Here is a 19,614-nt window from a genome sequence, read left to right as displayed (position 1 = left end):
TTCCGCGCCACAATGTGTTTGCTCCTGGAGGATTCTGTTGGGTTTCTGTAATTTTGATTTTGATTTGATAAAGCACTTTGTGACTCTGTCTGTGAAAAGTGCTCTATAAATAAAATGTACCTACTTACTTACTTACAGTGTGCACAAAGAGGAAAACCGCGGCTTGTCTGAAAGACATTTTCACAAATGACAGATGAATGCCATGCTCTAAATCGTCATGATACTCGTAAATGGAAATAATCAGTATATTCATATTCTGAATCAGAATGTATGGTACTGAAGATACTTACCCGCTTTTGTTTACACTCACTGCACCAATAAGAGCTGTGCATTCGCGCATGCGCAGTAGTCCTCGAAATTTTGAACCCTCCAATCAGAGAAGAGAGGGTGCGTCCGGGAAATTTCAAAACAACCCGTGGCTGAAGCTCGTTTCTGTTGTTAAGGGTTCACTTTAACGTATCAGCAGATGCGACAAAAAGCTCGTGTCTTTATTAACTATTCTGGATAAAGATAACGGAGGAAATCTACCAGATATGGAAGCAGGAGAAGTCGTGTCGATAGTTTCCCGAAAAGGTTAGCTTGGCTTGTTTAGTCGCATAAAAGCGTCACATAGAATTTAACATCAGAGTTTGCTAAGTTTAGCTAACGTCTGGTTAGCTGGCGTGGTCTTTGCTGTTTGATGCTAATATGTCGTCAAGTAATCTACATCTTGCTAACCAGTAGTCACAGTTAAAAACAAATGAACGTTATGGTAATAATCCGCGTGTATTATCTCCACGTGACTGACGGTAAAGTGGCTTCAATAATGGATCTGTTTTGTTTAACAAGTCGCATAGTGTGATACAGGGTTAACAAGGTACCAACTTGTTCATACCGCTCTTCTCATAGTCTTACAGGGCAAAGAAGTATATTTTCAGCTATATAGTATACATACATTTGGGCAAAGAGTGCTGCTATTCCACTTCGCACTACCAACTGTCACACAAATACAGAGCTATATCAATAATGAATATATGACTTGATTTGGTGCTTAACAGCTAACATTATTTTCTTAAAAAAATGGCTTGGTCGACAAAAAAGGGTAGACTGATAAACGATAACTAACTGCTGGAACAAAAATGTATGTTTTCATATTGATTCTGATATCGTATTGGTTTGACCGTTAAACAGCCAAAAACTGGAGACAGTTATTAAAATGTCAGCCCCTTTTGTATTGAATATTAAAACTATATAGTAATTGTTTGATTTTTCTACTGGTACAATGCGAAGTGTTGGCCTGTTTTAGTCTTAAAACAACACACGAGTGTAAGAGTGTCTATTTTCAACTGCCAGATGGCACTAAATGTCTGTGGAATAAATTAGTTAGACGCATTCATATTTTTTTCAAGGAAACTAAACTGCTGCACAATACACAACTCCTTTATTTTGGTTTTTAAATTTCAGTAAAAAGTATGACATAAATACCCAACATATTATGTAACACTGAACTGATAGATTTCTTAATATACATAAGTGCTGTGAAAAAATATTTTTTCCTGATTTCTTACAATTTTGCATATTTGTCACACTTATTGTGTTGGAATGTTTCAGATAATCTAAAAAAATTATGTTAGACAACAATGACTTCAATTAATAAAAATGCAGTTTTTAAATAATGATGTCATTTATTATGGAAAAAAGGTATGTAAACCTACTTAGCCCTGTATGGAAAAGTAACCCCCCCCCCCAATATTGTTGTGTCACAAATTAACTTGGATTAACCTTTTTTATTATTATTATTATTATCATTAAATAGAGTAAAATGTCACCAGCCACATCAAGGCCTGATTACTGCCAGACCAGTTGAAATAAGAAATGATTTAAATAGAACATGTCTGACAAAGTGAACTAGGCTTAAAGGTCTCAAAAAGCAACACACCATGCTGTGATCTATAGAAATTTAAGAACAGATGAGAAACAAAGCCATTGACATCTATCATTCTGGAACAGGTTACAAAGCCATTAGCCACAAATGGAGACTACTTGGAATATTGATGAACCTTCCCAGAAGTAGCCAGTTTACCAAAAAGAGCACATCAACAACTCATATAGGAGGTCAGAAACAAACCAAGAGCAACATTTAAAGACTTTCAGGCCTAATCTGGCTCACTTAATGTCAGTGTTCAGGGCTAAACAATAAGAAAGAGACAAAAGGGCAAAGATGGCACCCATGGAAGAGTTCAAAGGTGAAAACCATTGCTAACCAAAAAAAAAAAAACACACAAAGGCTTGCCTGACATTTACCAAAAACAACCTGATGATCCACAAAACCATTGCAAAAATATTCTGTGGACTGACAAGACACAAGTTGAACTTTTTGGAAGGTGTGTGTCACATCACATCTCATGTAAAAATAACAGCATTTCATAAAAAGAACATCCTACCAACAGTCAAACACAATGATGGTATGTGATGGTCTGGGGCTGCTTTGCTGTTTCAGGACCTGGATGATTTGCTATAACTGATGGGAGTATGAATTATGCTCTCTACCAGAAAATCCTGAAGGAGACCATCTGGCCATCAATTTGTGACCTCAAGCTCAAGCACACCTGAGTTTTGCAGTGGGACAGTGATCTGAAACACACCAGCAAGTCCACGTCTGAATGGCTTAAAAAAAAAAATCAAAGGGTTTGCAGTGGCCTAGTCAAAGTCTGGACTTAAATTTGGGATGCTGTAGCCTGATCTTAAACAGGCTGTTCATGCTCAGAAACCCTCCAATGTGGCAGATTTTTTTTTTTATTCTATAAACAGTGGACCAAAATTCCTCCACAGCAATGTATAAGACTCCATGCCAGTTAATGTAAATGCTTGGTTGTAGATGTTGCTGTCAAAGGGTGGCACAACCAGTTATTAGGTTTAGGGGGCAATTACTTTATACACACACAGGTATGTTCAGTTGTCTTTTTCCCTCAACAAATGAAATCATCATTTAAAACTTTTTATTTGCTGAGTATTAATATTGTAATTTGTTTGATGATCTGAAAAATTTAAGTGACAAATATACAAAAGTCAAAGAAATCTGGAAGGGGCTAAATACTTTTTCGCAACACTGAATGTGGCTGACTGCTGAGCAAAAATTACTGTATTTCAGTTATTTAGGTGTGGGTCTTCAGTTTGAATTAACAAAATTTAAAAAGTTGTTTACTCAGGTATAATGAATTCTTTATTCATATGTTACAGAGATTCGTAGACAGAAGTTGATGGAATACCTGGCAGCAAAAGGAAAGATGAAACTGCCAAACCTCGAGTAAGAAAAACAAATTCATTGTGGTACCTCACAATCTATTTGGTTATTCTAAATACCACTGTTTATGGCATCGTTGTGTTGGCTAATATTGTAAATGTTATTTCTCAGGCCGCACAACCGTGATGATGGTCAGGGTAAAAATGTTGAGACATCTGCTCTTAAGGTAGGTGTGATATTTGCCTTCATTTGGACTGATACTACCTGATGTGGGTGATGACATGAATTATTTTTTCTATTTCATCTATATTTTTTGTTTTAGGTTGTCATGGGTAAAGAGAACAAGGCTCCTGCTGACAGGCCAAGATATGAAGGTGCAAAAGTCAAGGCTTTGCCACTTAAATCAACCCAAAACCACACCTCAAGAGTGTTAGGTGTTAACAAAGGAAATATCAAAGGCAGCACCCTGACTGGACAGAAGGATTCCAATCCTGTAACAGCTATAGGTAGCCACGCTCAGTCAAAACCCAACCTTAATAAAGTGTTCACAAGAACATACACTCTTGCGTCCTCCAAGCACCCCTTGGGTTCCTCAAACCATCTCAGAAAGAAAACAAATACAACAAAGCAGTCTTTTGCTGTGGCTACTTCAAATACTACTCGTATAGATCTGTCCAAATCACACTGCAGATCCAGCAGTACTTCATGTGCTCCCACAGGAGGCCTGACGAAGAATGTCAATGGCAGGATAATTCATGGCCCCATGGTCAAAACTAAAACAGGTCTTGTTCCTGCAGTAACCCAGCTGAGAAACAGAGGGTCAGATCCAACAAGCAACTCTGCCACAAAAGCTGGTGTCAGCACAACAATTTCATTTGCCATCAAGGCGCGATCTAGTGCCTCATCAGTACCAGTTTCAAAGAGATCTACCACGTCTCAGACGAAAACGTTACCTGCTTCTTCGCTCAGTAATCCTGTTCACAGGAGGACAACTGTTTTATTGACTGCAAGAGCTGAGGTTAAAACTCAGAACAAGTCTAATGTTAAACCAAATTTGGGTAAACATTCTCAGTCATCTTTTAGGAATGAATTTTCATATGGTGAGAAAACAATATCCACATCCTCCAAGTATCCTGCAGCATCAGCTAAACGGAACGTGAGCGATAGAGTGCCAAAATTGAATCAACGAGTTCATCCGACAGACAAGTCCACAAACCAGAAATCAGTGGCTGGAGCACAGAAGATAGACAAACAATGTAAAAGTGCAGCTCATACATCATCTGCACATTCAGTGACCATACACACTTCCAGAGTCATCAACAAAGTCCCTTTGGCTGACCTGAGAGGGAAAACCAAGACAATTAAAGAGACAGAAAACAAGAGGGTAGGCATTACCACAAAAACCTTTCATGCACAAACAGGGATGAAAAGGATGACTGCAACAGGGATACCACACACAGTGCCACGGCTTACCAGCAGCATCAGCTGCACAAACAAACCTGAAGACAAGAAAACACCCAAGGTCCCCATCAAACTCATTCCTCAGACTGAGGGAAAGAAAATGACTGCTGCCCAGGAGGAGCGAATGTAAGTAAAATTGCATGAAACATTGGGGGGGGGGGCACATCATCTGTCTGTATGTGCAAATGTGATACAGCATAAGTTTTCAACTCTGTTGGCAGTATAAACCATAGACTTCTTTAGGAATGTGTATATGTGTGTCATTTGCTATGCTTCCTTAGATTTGGTATAGAACGAGGGCCTAAGTGTATTTCACCAATTATGGAGAGATACAGTCTTTCCATCCTCTATCTTGGACCTATGACTGATTTCTGATATTTGTCTTTTAATAACTTTGTAAAATTAGGATGTGCATTCAATCTTCAATGCCCTTTAATGAGAAATCCCTGTTAAATGTCGTCATTAGTTTTATACCCGCTCACAGAAAGTTCCCTGTCAGTACTGATTTAAACCATACACACTAGGGATGTAAACAATTAATCGACTATCAAAATCTCGCTCCATCATGTCAGTGATGCAAAGTCAGAAATGCCCATTTCTTCTAAACTGCCCCTCTTCAGATCCATTTATTTTATTGAATTTCTCTGCAGAATGTATTTTGCTCTATTATGTAAATGTCATTGCCTGTAGTGTATCCAATTGTACAATAAATCAATCATTAAGGAATATGGCATGCTTTTTTCATGCAGTAAATAAACAATATTTAGCTTTTATTCTTATAGACCCTATCGAAAGAGAAATTCAGGGACTCAGGAAAATCGCTGCTTATCAATTAATCATTAATTGATCAATAAGGTCGACCAACTAATGATTAATGGACTAATTGATAATTTGCATCCCTAATACACACTATTAATCATTAATCTAGGTCGTGTCTGTGGTGTCACCCTAGTCTGACCCTGAACTTGGACTCATGTTAGTAGTTATTTGCTTTTCTTTTCCCATTGTTTCTTGTGTTTTCCTGATGTGTTTTCCAATACAAAATTGTAATTATCTGAAGTTAAAATGCTTCAGTTTAACAGTCCATTTGGCTTAATTATTTGGTTTATAGGAGAAAACTTCAGGAATGGCGGGAAGCCAAAGGCAAAACCTACAAGCGTCCACCCATGCCTGTGAAACCACAAACTAGACACACCGTGGCATTACCCCAGCCTTTCTGGACCACCATGAAGGAGGAAGACGAGGCTCATTCCCTCATCTGTGCTGTGGATCGATCCCTGGCTGACTGTATCAAATTACTTGGAGAGGTAGAAGGTGTTTTGTTTATTTTGATAGCCTGTTTGGAATGACCAAAACAGGGAAGACTCATAAGCCACTTTTACACAGAGGTCCCGGAAAAAAGGCAAGATGGTGATCCCGCCTTTTTTCTACCATTGACTGATTTCCACAGTCAAGCCAAAGGAGTAACAGAGGTGAGACAGGGTGGACTTTTACATAGCGGACCTGCGTTCCGGAATCAAAGGGACGGTGCTGCAGCGCAGTACACATATGGAGACACTGGCATGAAGCCGCCCTGGGCGCCGGTCCCACGGCTCCGTGCCACAGGTGAAAATGATAGTAGCCGGCATCCCTAGCATGAAGCCCAGGCACAAAACGTCACACCTTGGTTGCGGAACATGAGGTGTTCTTTTTACATGGAGTTCCAGAATCATGATTCCACCTTTATCACGGCTCTGTTACTACCTCCAGAGGTGTTACAAAGCTGCGATAAAGATGGGACCAAATGATCGCACCATTTCGTTCTCACAGACGTCGTTCCAGAATAAAGGCGAAATATTCCTGTAACAGAAGTGCTGTGTAAAAGGGGCTATAGAGGCACAATTGGAATTTCAATAAATGTAATGACACAAAAATTCAACAATCCTTTGCCTTTACACACATGATATTGCACTTGATTTTACAGTATATGTGATCGACAGCGGTAGTTGTGTGACAAGTGAAAACCAAAGAGAAGTTGTTATTCTGCGTAGATTCGAGATTAAAGAGAATGTCTTTTTTCTGTAAAGTTATATTTAGTTTCAGGACCGAAGCTCTATCAGTTATGACAAACACACATTATCACATATGAAGAAAGTGTGATAATGTTTGTATGAGACAAATTTTGACTGGAGAATGCTTGCATGAGTTTAATAGTAACTTGCTTTACATTTATAGGGTTGTCCTACTGACCAGGTGAAGGAGGTTCTCTCACGGCTTCCAGCTGTGTCTCAAAAGTTTGCAAAATACTGGATTTGCCAGGCCCGGCTGATGGAGCAGCAAGGAAACCTGGATGTCCTGCCCATGTTTGAAAAGGCAGTTGGTGTTGTGCTGGAGGTAAGGCATAAAATACATTAACACAAACATCAATTTTATGTACAGAAACAGCCTCTGTTACATTTCCTGAGGATGTACCACAACAATAATTGCAATGAGAAGTCAGATTTTATCAGGCATTACAAATATTGTCAAAGGAGCAATAATCGCATTTCTACTTTAAAATATACAAAAATGAGTGAGTCAGAGGTAGTTCGGATATTTTGCCACAATAGGGCGAGTCACTGCCGGTCTCTTGTGGCATCTAATTCTGAGCAGTTCCAGTAAGTAACAACTTTTAGAGTCAAAAAGGGATAAAAATGAAAATAGAAGCATTTTGATTTTTTTTCACTTCTGGACACAGCTTGTAAAATGAACAAAAAATAAAGCTTGATGCAGAAATAGTAGTGTGTCTTCTGCATTAGGCCTGAGTGGTCTGTCCAAAATATATTTTTTTGAAGTTTAACCTACTTTATTTTACCCATAGGGAAACTGCATTGTACCTATCCTAATGCAGACACAGTAACTAGCAAAAGATCACATAATTTTTTTGTGGTAGAATCACGATCCACAATCTGAATTCCAGTTTTTTCACCTTTTGTGAAATGCAAGCAAGTTACAGCCAAACTGTAAGTTTTCCTTCAGTTTTCTTTGGTTTCTGGAGACTTGGGCTCTTTGTGATGGTTTTGTTATTGTTCCTGGTTAGAAACTCACTACTACAATATTGATAATATCTTGATGAGGTAAACAGTAGTGGACACTGGAGTTTTGTAATGAATAAAAAAAAAATTTCAACAACATTTTCACCTTAATGTGACTCTAAAACATCTGTGTAAATCAGACTGACTGCACATTGGAGTTAAGAAGCTAAATAAGATTTGTAACCAAACTCACCAGTGGAGAATAAACGCTGTCAAACTTCATTCTTTTACTAAATGACAAGGATTCTGGTTTTTATCACTTTGTCACTTTCTTTGACTCTGAAAGTTGTTTCTTACTGGTTTTCATCCTCAACTTGGACGGGATGTTAATTTTCAGTACCATGGGACAACGGCAGAGTGACCCACTACACCCTCTATTAGTCATATTCACAGTAAATAAATTCAGTGCATATCTATAGTCTGATACATTTGCATCTTTGTGCATAACTACAGAGCTCTTTACTGTAAATGCTAATGAGAACTGTAGGTCATTTATAACCGGTTAAAGTAGAACTACTACAAATAGCTCCTTATTTTTGTATATTTGTGTCGGGATAAATATCCAACAGGTGCAAATGGTAACTTTTGTTTCACCTTGTCCAGTATACTACTTCTCAGAATGAGAGAATTCTTAGCATAAACCAGTTCTTTAGTGTATTGACAGATAAGCAAATTTTGATGTGACTGAAAAAAGATCCACACGTAATTATCTGTGTTACATCCATGCCACCAAAATAAAATATCCTCTCAAACTGATATTCTGGCCTCTGTTGTCCTTCCCCAGCCATTGTGTTTTAGCATATTGTGCAACCGCTGAAAAAGGATCAGACTCTGGAGCAATCCCACAAAACAGTGTGTCTCGAGTGAACGACTGAAATCAACAACATCTGTAATTCTGTTTCTTTCTAGCCAGTGGATGAGCTGAGGAGTGTGGTATTTGAGATTCTAAAGAGAAAGGACGAGCTCCAAGGTACTTCACTCACAACATCTTTTTAGTTTTACCTTAAAGGCATGTGATGCCATAATTTATCATGGTCTCAAATGTGCTCTCAGCTTTCCATTAAAGGTGGGGAAGGAGATCTAGGAAAAACGGTTTGAACAAGCTACATTTTGAAAATACACAATTCAAAAGTCCAAACCCCTTTCTTCAGACATCCCCCCCGAAGCCACGCCTCCAGAGTACTGGCACATGCAATGCTTGTTCCCGGGGGTTCAGAAGCCCTGCACAGCACCAATTCACCCAGTTCTGGCTCGCGGATCCATGTGTACCTCATTCAGTCTCCTCCAACACCTCTGCTCTTACAAAACAGCCCCAAATCATACCGAGCTGGCTAACGTTACATTCCCTAGTGATTTATGTTAGTGACAAAACGGTTTACCAGTGAACTTTACATCCTAATATAGCTAGCCAAGCTGTGGCTGTGGCTCTGGCACAATTTATGCACGAAGAGAGGTACGCACAGAGGGGGGAGGGACAAATGGCAGTTGAGTTTGGTAGACATATCACCATTCAATCATTTCGATGGGCCGGTTAAAATGTTTGGATAGTGTTTTTTCAGTCCTGTCCGTTCCACAGATGACTAAATTTTTTGTTTTTGTGTTAGAGCATTTAATTAATTGGTTTTAATCAGGGTGTGAAGGGGATTTTAAGCAATGTAGTAAAAATGCTCCAGGAAAACATCTCCTACCCTACCTTTAATTGATGTTCAGCCACCCCATATTATCATGATAGCTGTAACTCCTCACTCCCATGCTTCAGTGTGATACTTTTTTGACATCACTGGGCAGCAATTTTATTACAGTTATGATTTTTTATTATTACCTTGGCAAAATCACATGTGTTCACTTTTCCATAGCCACATGAAATTGTGTTCTATCTATCTATCTATCTATCTATCTATCTATCTATCTATCTATCTATCTGTCTGTCTGTCTGTCTGTCTGTCTGTCTGTCTGTCTGTCTGTCTGTCTGTCTGTCTGTCTGTCTGTCTGTCTGTCTGTCTGTCTCTCTCTCTCTCTCTTTTTTTAATTTTGAACCGAGAGCAGAGCTGCAGAAGGAACACGTGCAATTTCAGTAAAAGTTAATAAAACATAAAAAAAAATTGGTATGATTTAGTAGAGCTACAAAATTATTCCAATCACCGTCACAATGTTGCAAAGACTGAGCAGTTTTCTAAGTGGAAAAAGGCAGCAATTTAATTGAATTAAAAAAAAACTGCATGTATGATAATGATCTAGTCTCTTTCAACACGCAGTCTGCTTATTATCTACACCTATAATAATGAAATGAAGCAGAGCTTGTGCAGTGTGTGGTGACATGACTGTGTGACAAGGAGACCAGATGAGAAAAAAGGATATGCTTTTTCATTTATTTTGAGCAGACAATAAGATACAATTTGTTCCAACCAGTGTCACATAGTCTCTCCAGTTGGTACATATACTCAAACACACTGTAGGTCATACTAATGTAGAGCTGCTAAAACAGGGATGTCAAACATATGGCCCATGGGCCAAAACCAGCCAAAGGGTCTAATCCAGCCTGTGGGATGAATGTATGAAAGGCAAAAATTACACCGAAGATATTAACAATCAAGGGTGTCAAACTCATTTTAGTTCAGGGGCCACATACAGCCCTATTTGTTCTCAGACCAGTCAGACCAGTAAAATACTATGATAATAACCTAGAAATAATGGCAACTCCAAAATTTTCTTTGTTGTCATGTAAAAAAGTATAATTAAATGAAAATGTTTACATTTACAAACTGTACTTTCACAAAAAAAATGGTAACAACCTGGACAAACAAGAATAATGTGAAATGTCTTAAAGAAGTAGGTGCAATTTTAACATTATTAAGCCTGTTACTTTTTTATTTTGCCGTTGTAGATCCACTGCGATCTATAAGTTATAATGCACACATCATATTTTTTCAAATGCAATCTCTCACATTGGCAAGGTCTGGTTCAAGTTTAATTTCTAAAACTCGAGATTTCTATGTTTTTAAGCACCTGAGGAGAATGCCATAGAGCAGCAAACTCCAGAAAAAGTGGAAACGACTCCAGAGGGCAGCAATAACTCAATGATGACCCCTAAACCTGTCCGAGCTCTGATTTGCGGTGAGAGAGGAAATTCATCTGTTGTCAAGTACAAGATCACGGCCACCCCAGGGTATGTATGTATGTGTGTGTGTGTGTTTGTTTGTTTGTATGTCTGTATCTGAGTCAATCATTTATTTTCACATGAAACAGTTTACAAGTTCAGCCAATTCGGATGAATAGGTTAGAGAGTAGTAAAACATATTTGACAGGTATTGAGAGTTGATTATTTCAGATTTACATGGAGCAACACAAATCTCTATCACTATCTCTACTTTCAAGTTATAAAAGCCAAAACAAATATGCAAGATTTTTATTTTTTTATGCACTCCAGATCTTAATGCCAATAAAAGTCTATTTAACTTTATCATGTGTGTTGCTTAGGCTCATACTATACTACTTTCTATAACTTACTACTTTTTTTTACATATCATAGACTTTTCTTGGTAGCATCTTTAATGTTGCAGTGTTGGCTTTGTAACTATAATCAATGTTTTTATGGCCTGCAGGGGGTGTCAACATATAAAACAGCCAGCAGATGGTGTTAATACAGGTCAAAGGACTTACAAAAAAACTCACCTTTACAAATATTTACATATATATGTTGTGCCTATATTCTGAATCCCTTTTCCAAAGAGCACCTCAAACAAACTCTTTTTTTGAGTCCTAGGAGCATTCTTTCCCATGATTTTTTTTATTTATTTATTTATTTATTTTTTTAAGATTAATGCTATTTGTTGACAACTTCCTCCGAGTTGTTATATAATCTTGAAGAAAACATCATATTTGCTTGGCAGAAACAGTGGCGGCTGTTTGTCTTTCAGACAGGGGAAGCTCATTGTCGGCTTACATTAAAAAAAAAATTGTCAAGTTATTTAAACATACATTCGGCCCTCTGTTCCTTTTTAAGAAAATGGTCAGTGACCTTATCGTACCAAGTAGGCGTCTTTTCCAGGGACTGGACCAGTGTCCTCTCAATGTCCAGCAGAGCTAGGCTGCTTAGATTGCCTTGGCCCATTGTGTTGCGAGTGTAAGACTCCAGCCTTTTTAAACAAGAGATGCTCCTTTCACTCCGACCTAGCCGACAGTATGATTGATTTAACTATCTACAAAACAATATTAACTCGAACAAGAAATGATTAAATTATGTAACTGAAACAAGACAACACTGAAATTATGTTAAATTGAAACAAGGAAGTACAATGGGTGTGTTTTATTTACAGTGCAAGAAATGAACGAGTAATTTCGTAGTGGTTTCTCTCTCGATTTTACAGTAGAATCCGCGGCGGTATTAAACTGAACTGTGTCAAGTGAAGGAGTAGATCTCAAAATAGCTGTCAATCAAACAGGATTCATCCTTTCGACTGATCCTCCAATCAGCATGTGGGATTCTGGCGCCCAGCCGAGCTCTGCCCACAGCTCCATTCACCCCCAGAGACGCCCGGTGTCCGGGGGCGGGACATCGTGGCATTTATCCAATTACCGTCCAGTTTTGAGGCAATGAAAAAAACTGTTCCACTCAGTCCCATTGAAGCCCATAGACGCCCGGCGTCTATGGAGAAATGCGCTGAGCAGAGATCGAATGAGAAAACAGCGCAACGGGAATGTATGAGAAGTGAACAACATCACGTCCATTGATTTGTGATAAAGCTGATTCTGAACGAACTCGTCTGTGAGATGAACACATTTTCTATGTTTCACATGTTCTAACACATTTGTAGTCAATGAAATGTCAACACAACCGTACATATTTAACCATTAATTTTCGTAATTTTAGGGGAAGCCGGGCTTCCCTTGCAGTCTTTGAGAAATCGCCACTGGGCAGAATCTGGTTTGGTAACTCTTAACTGTCAGCAGATAACATCAGCTCTGCAGTGTTATATACTCATGGCTGAGGCCCCCATTTCTTCATACAATGAGAAAACAGACACTTATCTGAGTACCAAAGGTTCAGTTACTATGCAGTGACAATGGCTGCAGCTGTGAGATCAATGCAGAAGAACAACCAGACCATTTAGATGATTTTTGTTTTTTGAGCAAAACTTAACAGACGTTTACCAATAAAAGGCTATTTAACTTCAACATGTGTATTGTTTAGGCTCATACTATCCTACTACTGTGCTATAGTGTATAGACACTTAAACAGTTACATTAATTACAGCTGTTTTAGTATTCATTTGTGTTTTTATTTACAGCTATATTTTACTTAATGCTGAGTGATTTTGATTATCTGTAGTAGATTGGTTGAAAAGGTCTGGTTTTCTGTAACTTACTACTTTTTTTTTTTTACAGATCATAGATTTTTCTTGGCAGAATTTTTAGTGTTACAGTGTTGGCTTTGTAACTATAATCAGTGTGTTTTTATAAAGGTTAGGAGCTGCTTGGGTTCCAACATTGTCCTCTGGGTAAGAGTCAGATCCATGGGTGTAGCAAGAAAAGAGCAGAGCAAATTGACTCAATTTTCAAATAGGCCACAAGGAAACAGCTGTAGTCCAGCAATGACTGTAGCTTGTTTTACAGCTCCTGTCAAAAGTTTGGACAAACTCAGAGAAATGTGCATGTTCCTGTTCTTTATATCTACAAACTAGGTAATGCCACTGTCTGAATATATATTTTGACCAAACACATGTAATAATGGTTAATATTATTATACTTCATATTCTCCAAATGGTCACATTAGGTAATAACAGTAGAATTCAATAGAAATACATGAAGCTATGTCATGTTCCACTTAACAACTTTCTATTTCCAAGAAGTTTGGAGAACATGCTACTCATTATATACACGTAGGTTGAATACCTGATCAACCACAATTGAGAGCATTGATGGATGAAAAACAATGAAAACAGTTTGATGGTTCAGCGTTGACGTAGTTCAGAATATAAGGCCTTTTCCATTCATCAACACCAACTTCACCTGCAACAAGACACTGACCTGAAATATACGTCTAAGCTCTCTGAGGATTATCTAGAGAGAAAACAGTCGGCTGGACAGTGTATCTGTTATGCAGTGTCCTTCTCAGTCACCTGACCTAGTTTCTACTGAACTGCTCTTGGATGTCAGAAGGAAATGAGTCTGGCAATTCTTCCAAGAGCCATTCCAAAGTATTTCAGCTGAGTTTTTGGAGAAACTAACTACAGATGCTGGTTAGAGTGTAAAACTGTCAGAGCTGCTAAGGGACACTATTTGATGAAAATACATTTTTTGTACCAATATTTGTATATTTGCATATTTGGTTAAAATAGATCTTCAGACAATTGAATTAGTTTAATACAAGAAACAGGAACACACATGTCTCTCCAAAAATGCTAAAATGCTACAGTAGGTGTTTCCACACTTTTGACAAGCATTATAGATGTTGGCCAAGCCTGTTTGGGTGCAGCACCTAAGACTGATCATGGCAGAGAATACGCTGGATCATACATTGTAAACATAAATGTCCTTGATAGAGAGAGTAGACATGCAGCTGGACAGAATAGTTTTGTTAAATGTAAGATTAATGCTAGATAACGAACAGGAAGGAAACTCCAAGGCACTCTCTTTATGCTTTGAAATTCCTTTATTCTCATGGCATGGCCATGTGTAGACCTTAAAAAAATCACTTCAACGTGTTTCAGCTTCAAGCGTTCATCAGGAATTCAAACAAAACAGAAGCCTGGAAAACTGTAGGTTCTTTTAAAGTGGTCCTGACCAATACAAACCAGCCCACTGGGAGTAAAGGTAATGGCCTGCAGAGGGTGTCAACATATAAAACGGCCAGCAGATGGTGTTAATACAGGTCAAAGGACATACAAAAAAACCCCTCACCTATACAAATATTTACGTATAGACATTGTGTCTACATTCTGAATCCCTTTTCCAAAGAGCACCTCAAACAAACTCTTTTTCTTTTTTTGAGTCCTACGAGGGGGGCTGAAAAGTTCATAGCCTGTCTAAGGAGTTATTCCACAGCAATGAAACTTGGCGTATATTAAATTCAACCTCTCCTGATACTAATTGCATGGTTTCCTTCCAGATAAACCCACATTGGATAAATAATTTAGGACTTTGAAAAGTAGTACCAGAGACATTTCATGAACCATCCGTGGCACCGTGGTCTTATCAACTGTCTGCAGAAAAAGGGGTTAGCCCCCAAGAACATTCATGCTGACGTGGTTGCTATAGGGGATGATGCTCCAGCTTTATCAACTGTGCAAAACTCGGAAGCTGAATTCAAGAGGGGGAGGGAAAACGAGGGAGGGGTAAAAAGCAAGCATTTTCATGAGATGTCTTTAGTACTACTTTTCAAAGTCCTAAATTATTTACTCAGTGGGTTTATCTGGAAGGACACCATGCCGTTAGTATTAGGAAACATTGAATTTAATGTATGCCGAGTTTCATTGCTGTGCAATAACTCCTTCTTAGTCAGGCTATGAACTTTTCAGCCCCCTCCCCCTCGTAGAAGCATTCTTTCCTATGATTTATTTATTTATTTATTTATTTTACTTTTTTTAAGATTAATGCAATTTGACAACTTCCTCAGAGTTGTTATATGATCTTGAAGAAAACATCATATTTTCTTGTCACACACTGGTTTGGTAACTCTTAACTGTCAGCAGATAACATCAGCTCTGCAGTGTTATATACTCATGGCTGAGGCCCCCATTTCTTCATACAATGAGAAAACAGACACTTATCTGAGTATCAAAGGTTTAGTTACTATGCAATGACAATGGTTGCAGCTGTGAGATCAGTGCAGAAGAACAACCAGACCATTTAGATGATTTTTGTTTTTGAGCAAAACTTAACAGACATTTACCTCTCAAATCTGACCATAGGCTTTTTTTCATGTTTTGTTGTACAGTCAGTGAAACACCTCTAGGTTTTGAGTTGTTAGATGGTGTCCCATCAGGCTATAGGAGACTGTCAGCCAAGTCATGCCTTAAGACTAACATATCACACGAGTATTCTCAGTAGATTTAACTTTTTACAGATTCATTAATAAAGATTCAAATGATTAATCCATATTCAGAATGTAGTCCTCAGTTGTCTTTACCTATTTTTAATGCATTGTGTTGTTGTCATTCACATTGTGATGATATCCCGGGTACCTGAGAATCAACTTAAAAGGTTAAAAGAGTTTCTCATGAAAACAAGACAACCCCTGGGTTTATCTATAATTGATTTGATCTTTTCCTGCTTTCAGTGGCCCTCCAAGCCAACAAACAGAACCAACACGGGTCAACGGCCAGGAGGTTCGCTTCTTTACCCCCGTGAGACGCTCCGTTCGTATTGAGCGAGCATCGCTTCAATACCCTGCATCCCTCCAGGATCACGATGTCTGTGTTGCCTCCTACAATGACCTGATCGCTGAAGATGATAGAGAGACGTCGGCTGAAGTCAGTCCATCCGTTATCAACACACCCATGTACATTTACCGAGAGAATGAGGCACTTAAGGATAAGATGTGTGTTCAGTTACTTTGTGATGAAGTGTGAAGAGCTAGGGTATAATTTTCCGCGTCTGCATTTGAGAGTGCAGCATTTGTCATTGTTTATATGTCAGGGCAGAATGTGGTTGGTGTAGTTAATTGAAAAACTGATGTTATTTCCTCATACTTTCTATAAAAAGATAGATCCTGACATTCTAGCAGTTTTTAAAGACTTACTTTTTTAACTCTAATGAGGATGACTCAAAAGATGCAGTTTATTCTTTGGTTCACTTATTGTTTTATCCAGTAAACAATGTTTTGTAAATATAAATCTAAATAAATGGCCTATTTTGTTCAAATTTATTTTGCTTGTGAACTCCTTAAATGTACACATTACACTTTGATCTTTGTATATATGCTTTTTTCATCTCTCACTCCAAGACTGGACAGATACAGCCTGACACTGGAAGATCTGTTTTTTGTTACCTCCGTTATAGAGGTTATGTTTTCATTGGGGTTTGTCTGTTTGTTTGTTAGCAAGATAACTTAAAAAATTATGGACTGATTTGGATGAAATTTTCAGGAAATGTTGATACTGGCACAAGGAACAAATGATTACATTTTAGTGGTATTCGGAGGGGTGGGGGTCACTGATCTGCCTTGACGGAGGTCTGGGCTCTCCGAGGGCCTTTCTAGTTATTATTTTGATGATGATGATGATGGATACCCCTCAGAGTTTGCATTGGCAGCTTTAGCACTCACTTCAGATTTCTTGCTCACATGTACGTTGTTTGATAGGCTGTTGACGCTGTTTTTTTTAATGTATCTAATGTCAGCGTCCAGTGTGACCTGGACATGGTCCAAAGTGAGACACAGGCACAAAACCTGTTTCCAGATCATTCTGTTCCCTAAAAGTAGTAATACACATTGAAAATACTCCACTGCAAGTAAACTTTAGAAGCTTATTTTACCTTACTTTAAAATGAACAACATATATGTATTATACACAGGGTTCCCACACATCCTGGTAAACCTGGAACATGACTGACCAATTTTCCAGTGATGGAAAACATGGAAAATGAGGTTAAAGGTCAAATGTCCTGGAAATGGTTACATTATCCTGGAAAATTATTTATCCTCCTCCTGTCTTGTGACCTTTTGTGCCTAAACTGAGATGAAGTGAAGGAAATTGTTTTTCAGTGATTTATTGAGAGGGGTCTGACACGAAGCCTGCAGCTAGACCCTCTTGGATTAATTGAAAATATACAAATATTTTTAGAGGAAGTGCAGGAGAAAAAGAAAGAGGAGAAAGTTTAGTTGGGAGTTGCCCTGTCGAACATTGTAACTCCAGTTTCTCATGCTATTGAAATGCTACGCTGTAATCTGTGGGTGTGTTTGTATTATTCTGTGATACATTTGTCTTCATTATTTTTCATCGGTAAATTATCACCATAGACTGCACATCAAATGCCTGAATAAAAAACATACAAACAATTTGGGTAAATGCAAGTTGCAGCTGTAGAAAACAACACTTCCAAAGAATGAGGGGGACAGAGGAATGTATCAGTGTATGATGTGATAATTTGTCTCTGTAGCGGCTGAAAGTATCCAGGAAAAGTCCTGTAAAATAATTTCAGGGAAAGAACGGGAACCCATATAAAGTAGTCACTGAGCAGTAAATGTTAGTTTACAGGTTGCAAAAGACCAGATCTGTATCTAATTAAGAACCACATGTTCATTTGACTCAGACTTAAACTAAATGAAGAAAAAAAAACAGATCTAAGTAAAAAAAGATCAGATTTGGGCCACTTTGACAAACTGACTGATACCTGCCAGAGGAGGAAAAGCAAAGCAGCTCTGAAGACTAATGTGTCAGAGGTGACACCATCATACAGTCATTTCTGTGTTTTTTAACGTAAGGCACACACCACCATTATGAAAAGTTATAACAGCTGTGAGTAGGGATGGGAATTGATAAGAATTTAATGATTCCGATTCCATTATCGATTTTGCTTATCGTTCCGATTCTTTGTTGATTCTCAAACGGGTTTGTTTGCATTAACTATCTTTTATATATCCATCTCTGCACAGAAAATATAATGTATACAGTATGCACAAATAATAACACAACGTCGGGTCCGGTTGGGGGGTTCAAACCATACAACTGTACAAAGTGAAAGTGAATCTTTAGACACTTGGCACCACCACACTTGGTAGTGCCAAGATGCTTCAAGACTGCTACCATCATACCTGTTCCAAAGTGCTCCACAGTATCATGCCTGAATGACTACCGCCCTGTGGCTCTAACTTCAACCATCATGAAATGCTTTGAAAGACTGGTAATGGCAGAAATAAAGAAGTACATAGATGTGGCTGTGGATCAGTACGCCTAGCGGAAAAATCGCTCCACCGCTGATGCCATATCCATACTGGTCCACATGGCCCTCACCCATTGAGAAAAAAAGGATTCTTATGTTCCTGTTCCTGGATTTTAGCTCCGCCTTTAACACAATAACCCCACAGACACTAATAGACAAACTCACTCTTCTTGGTTTAAGCAGGACACTGTGGAACTGGATTTTGGATTTTCTCACCGACAGGCCATAAATGGTGAAGATCAACAACACTACATCTTCCTCCATCTGCCTCAATACTGGTTCGCCCCAGGGTTGTGTGTTAAGCCCCCTTTTGTACACTCTGGTCACTCATGACTGTGTTGCTCACTATTCATCAAACCATACAGAAAAATTTGCAGACAACACTGCAGTGGTAGGGCTCATCACCAACAGCGATGAGTCCGCTTACAGGAGGGAGGTGAGCCAACTGGAGGCTTGGTGCAGAATTAACAATCTGTGCATCAGTGTGAAGAAGACAAAGGAGATGATTGTGGATTTTCGAAGGAAAACCTGTGCCCCTACTCCTCTCCACATCAATGGAGATCCAGTTGAAATGGTCTCTTGCTTTAAATACCTGGGAGTACACATCTCGAATAATCATAGAAAGTGTCAGAGAAAGTGTCAGCAACCATCTGGAATCTCTTACTCAAAAAGCTAAACATCAGGGCACATATTCCTGAAGATTCTTAGCGCAAAGAGTTGCTCCTAGTGGCCGAATTCTAAGAAAATTCTTAGAATCATGATGTATTCTTAGAATTTCCCCTAAAAATGAAGAGTAGATCCTAGTAAAGATAAAAGCTATTCCTAAAGAGTCCTAGCCCTTAAGAGAGCTCCTAAGGTGAGATCTGTTAAGAGCAGGGAAGAGGACTTTTAAGGGGCTTAGGAGTTCCCTAAGCAGAGGACAAAATGGCCGACGGAAGAGGCAGGAGGGATATTGTCCAAACACTGGATGACAGTGAATTAATTAAACACTACAGA

The 19,614-nt window shown here is 38.6% G+C and overlaps 1 protein-coding gene across 1 annotated transcript; it reads left to right on the top strand.

The window, feature by feature from the left end:
• The first annotated feature begins 444 nt into the window (after positions 1-444).
• ckap2l (cytoskeleton associated protein 2-like) lies at positions 445-16,594 on the top strand. Its single transcript, XM_030142474.1, has 9 exons — positions 445-573; positions 3,220-3,286; positions 3,395-3,449; positions 3,546-4,810; positions 5,796-5,991; positions 6,899-7,057; positions 8,647-8,707; positions 10,741-10,903; positions 16,016-16,594. The coding sequence occupies exons 1-9, from the start codon at positions 534-536 to the stop codon at positions 16,305-16,307; spliced, it is 2,298 nt and encodes a 765-aa protein (XP_029998334.1). The 5' UTR covers positions 445-533; the 3' UTR covers positions 16,308-16,594.
• Positions 16,595-19,614: the final 3,020 nt, after the last annotated feature.

This window comes from Sphaeramia orbicularis, chromosome 9 (assembly GCF_902148855.1).
Source record: "Sphaeramia orbicularis chromosome 9, fSphaOr1.1, whole genome shotgun sequence".
In the NCBI taxonomy this organism is placed as follows: Eukaryota; Metazoa; Chordata; class Actinopteri; order Kurtiformes; family Apogonidae; genus Sphaeramia; species Sphaeramia orbicularis.
The sequence above is the reverse complement of the archived record's forward strand: the minus strand, read 5'-3'. Positions and strand labels throughout refer to the sequence as shown.

Excerpts from the sequence above, each read along its gene's own strand:
- ckap2l (XM_030142474.1), top strand. The coding sequence starts at position 534 with ATGGAAGCAGGAGAAGTCGTGTCGATAGTTTCCCGAAAAG. Across the intron at positions 574-3,219 it reads GTCGATAGTTTCCCGAAAAG|AGATTCGTAGACAGAAGTTG; the intron begins GTTAGCTTGGCT and ends CATATGTTACAG. Across the intron at positions 4,811-5,795 it reads GCTGCCCAGGAGGAGCGAAT|GAGAAAACTTCAGGAATGGC; the intron begins GTAAGTAAAATT and ends TTTGGTTTATAG.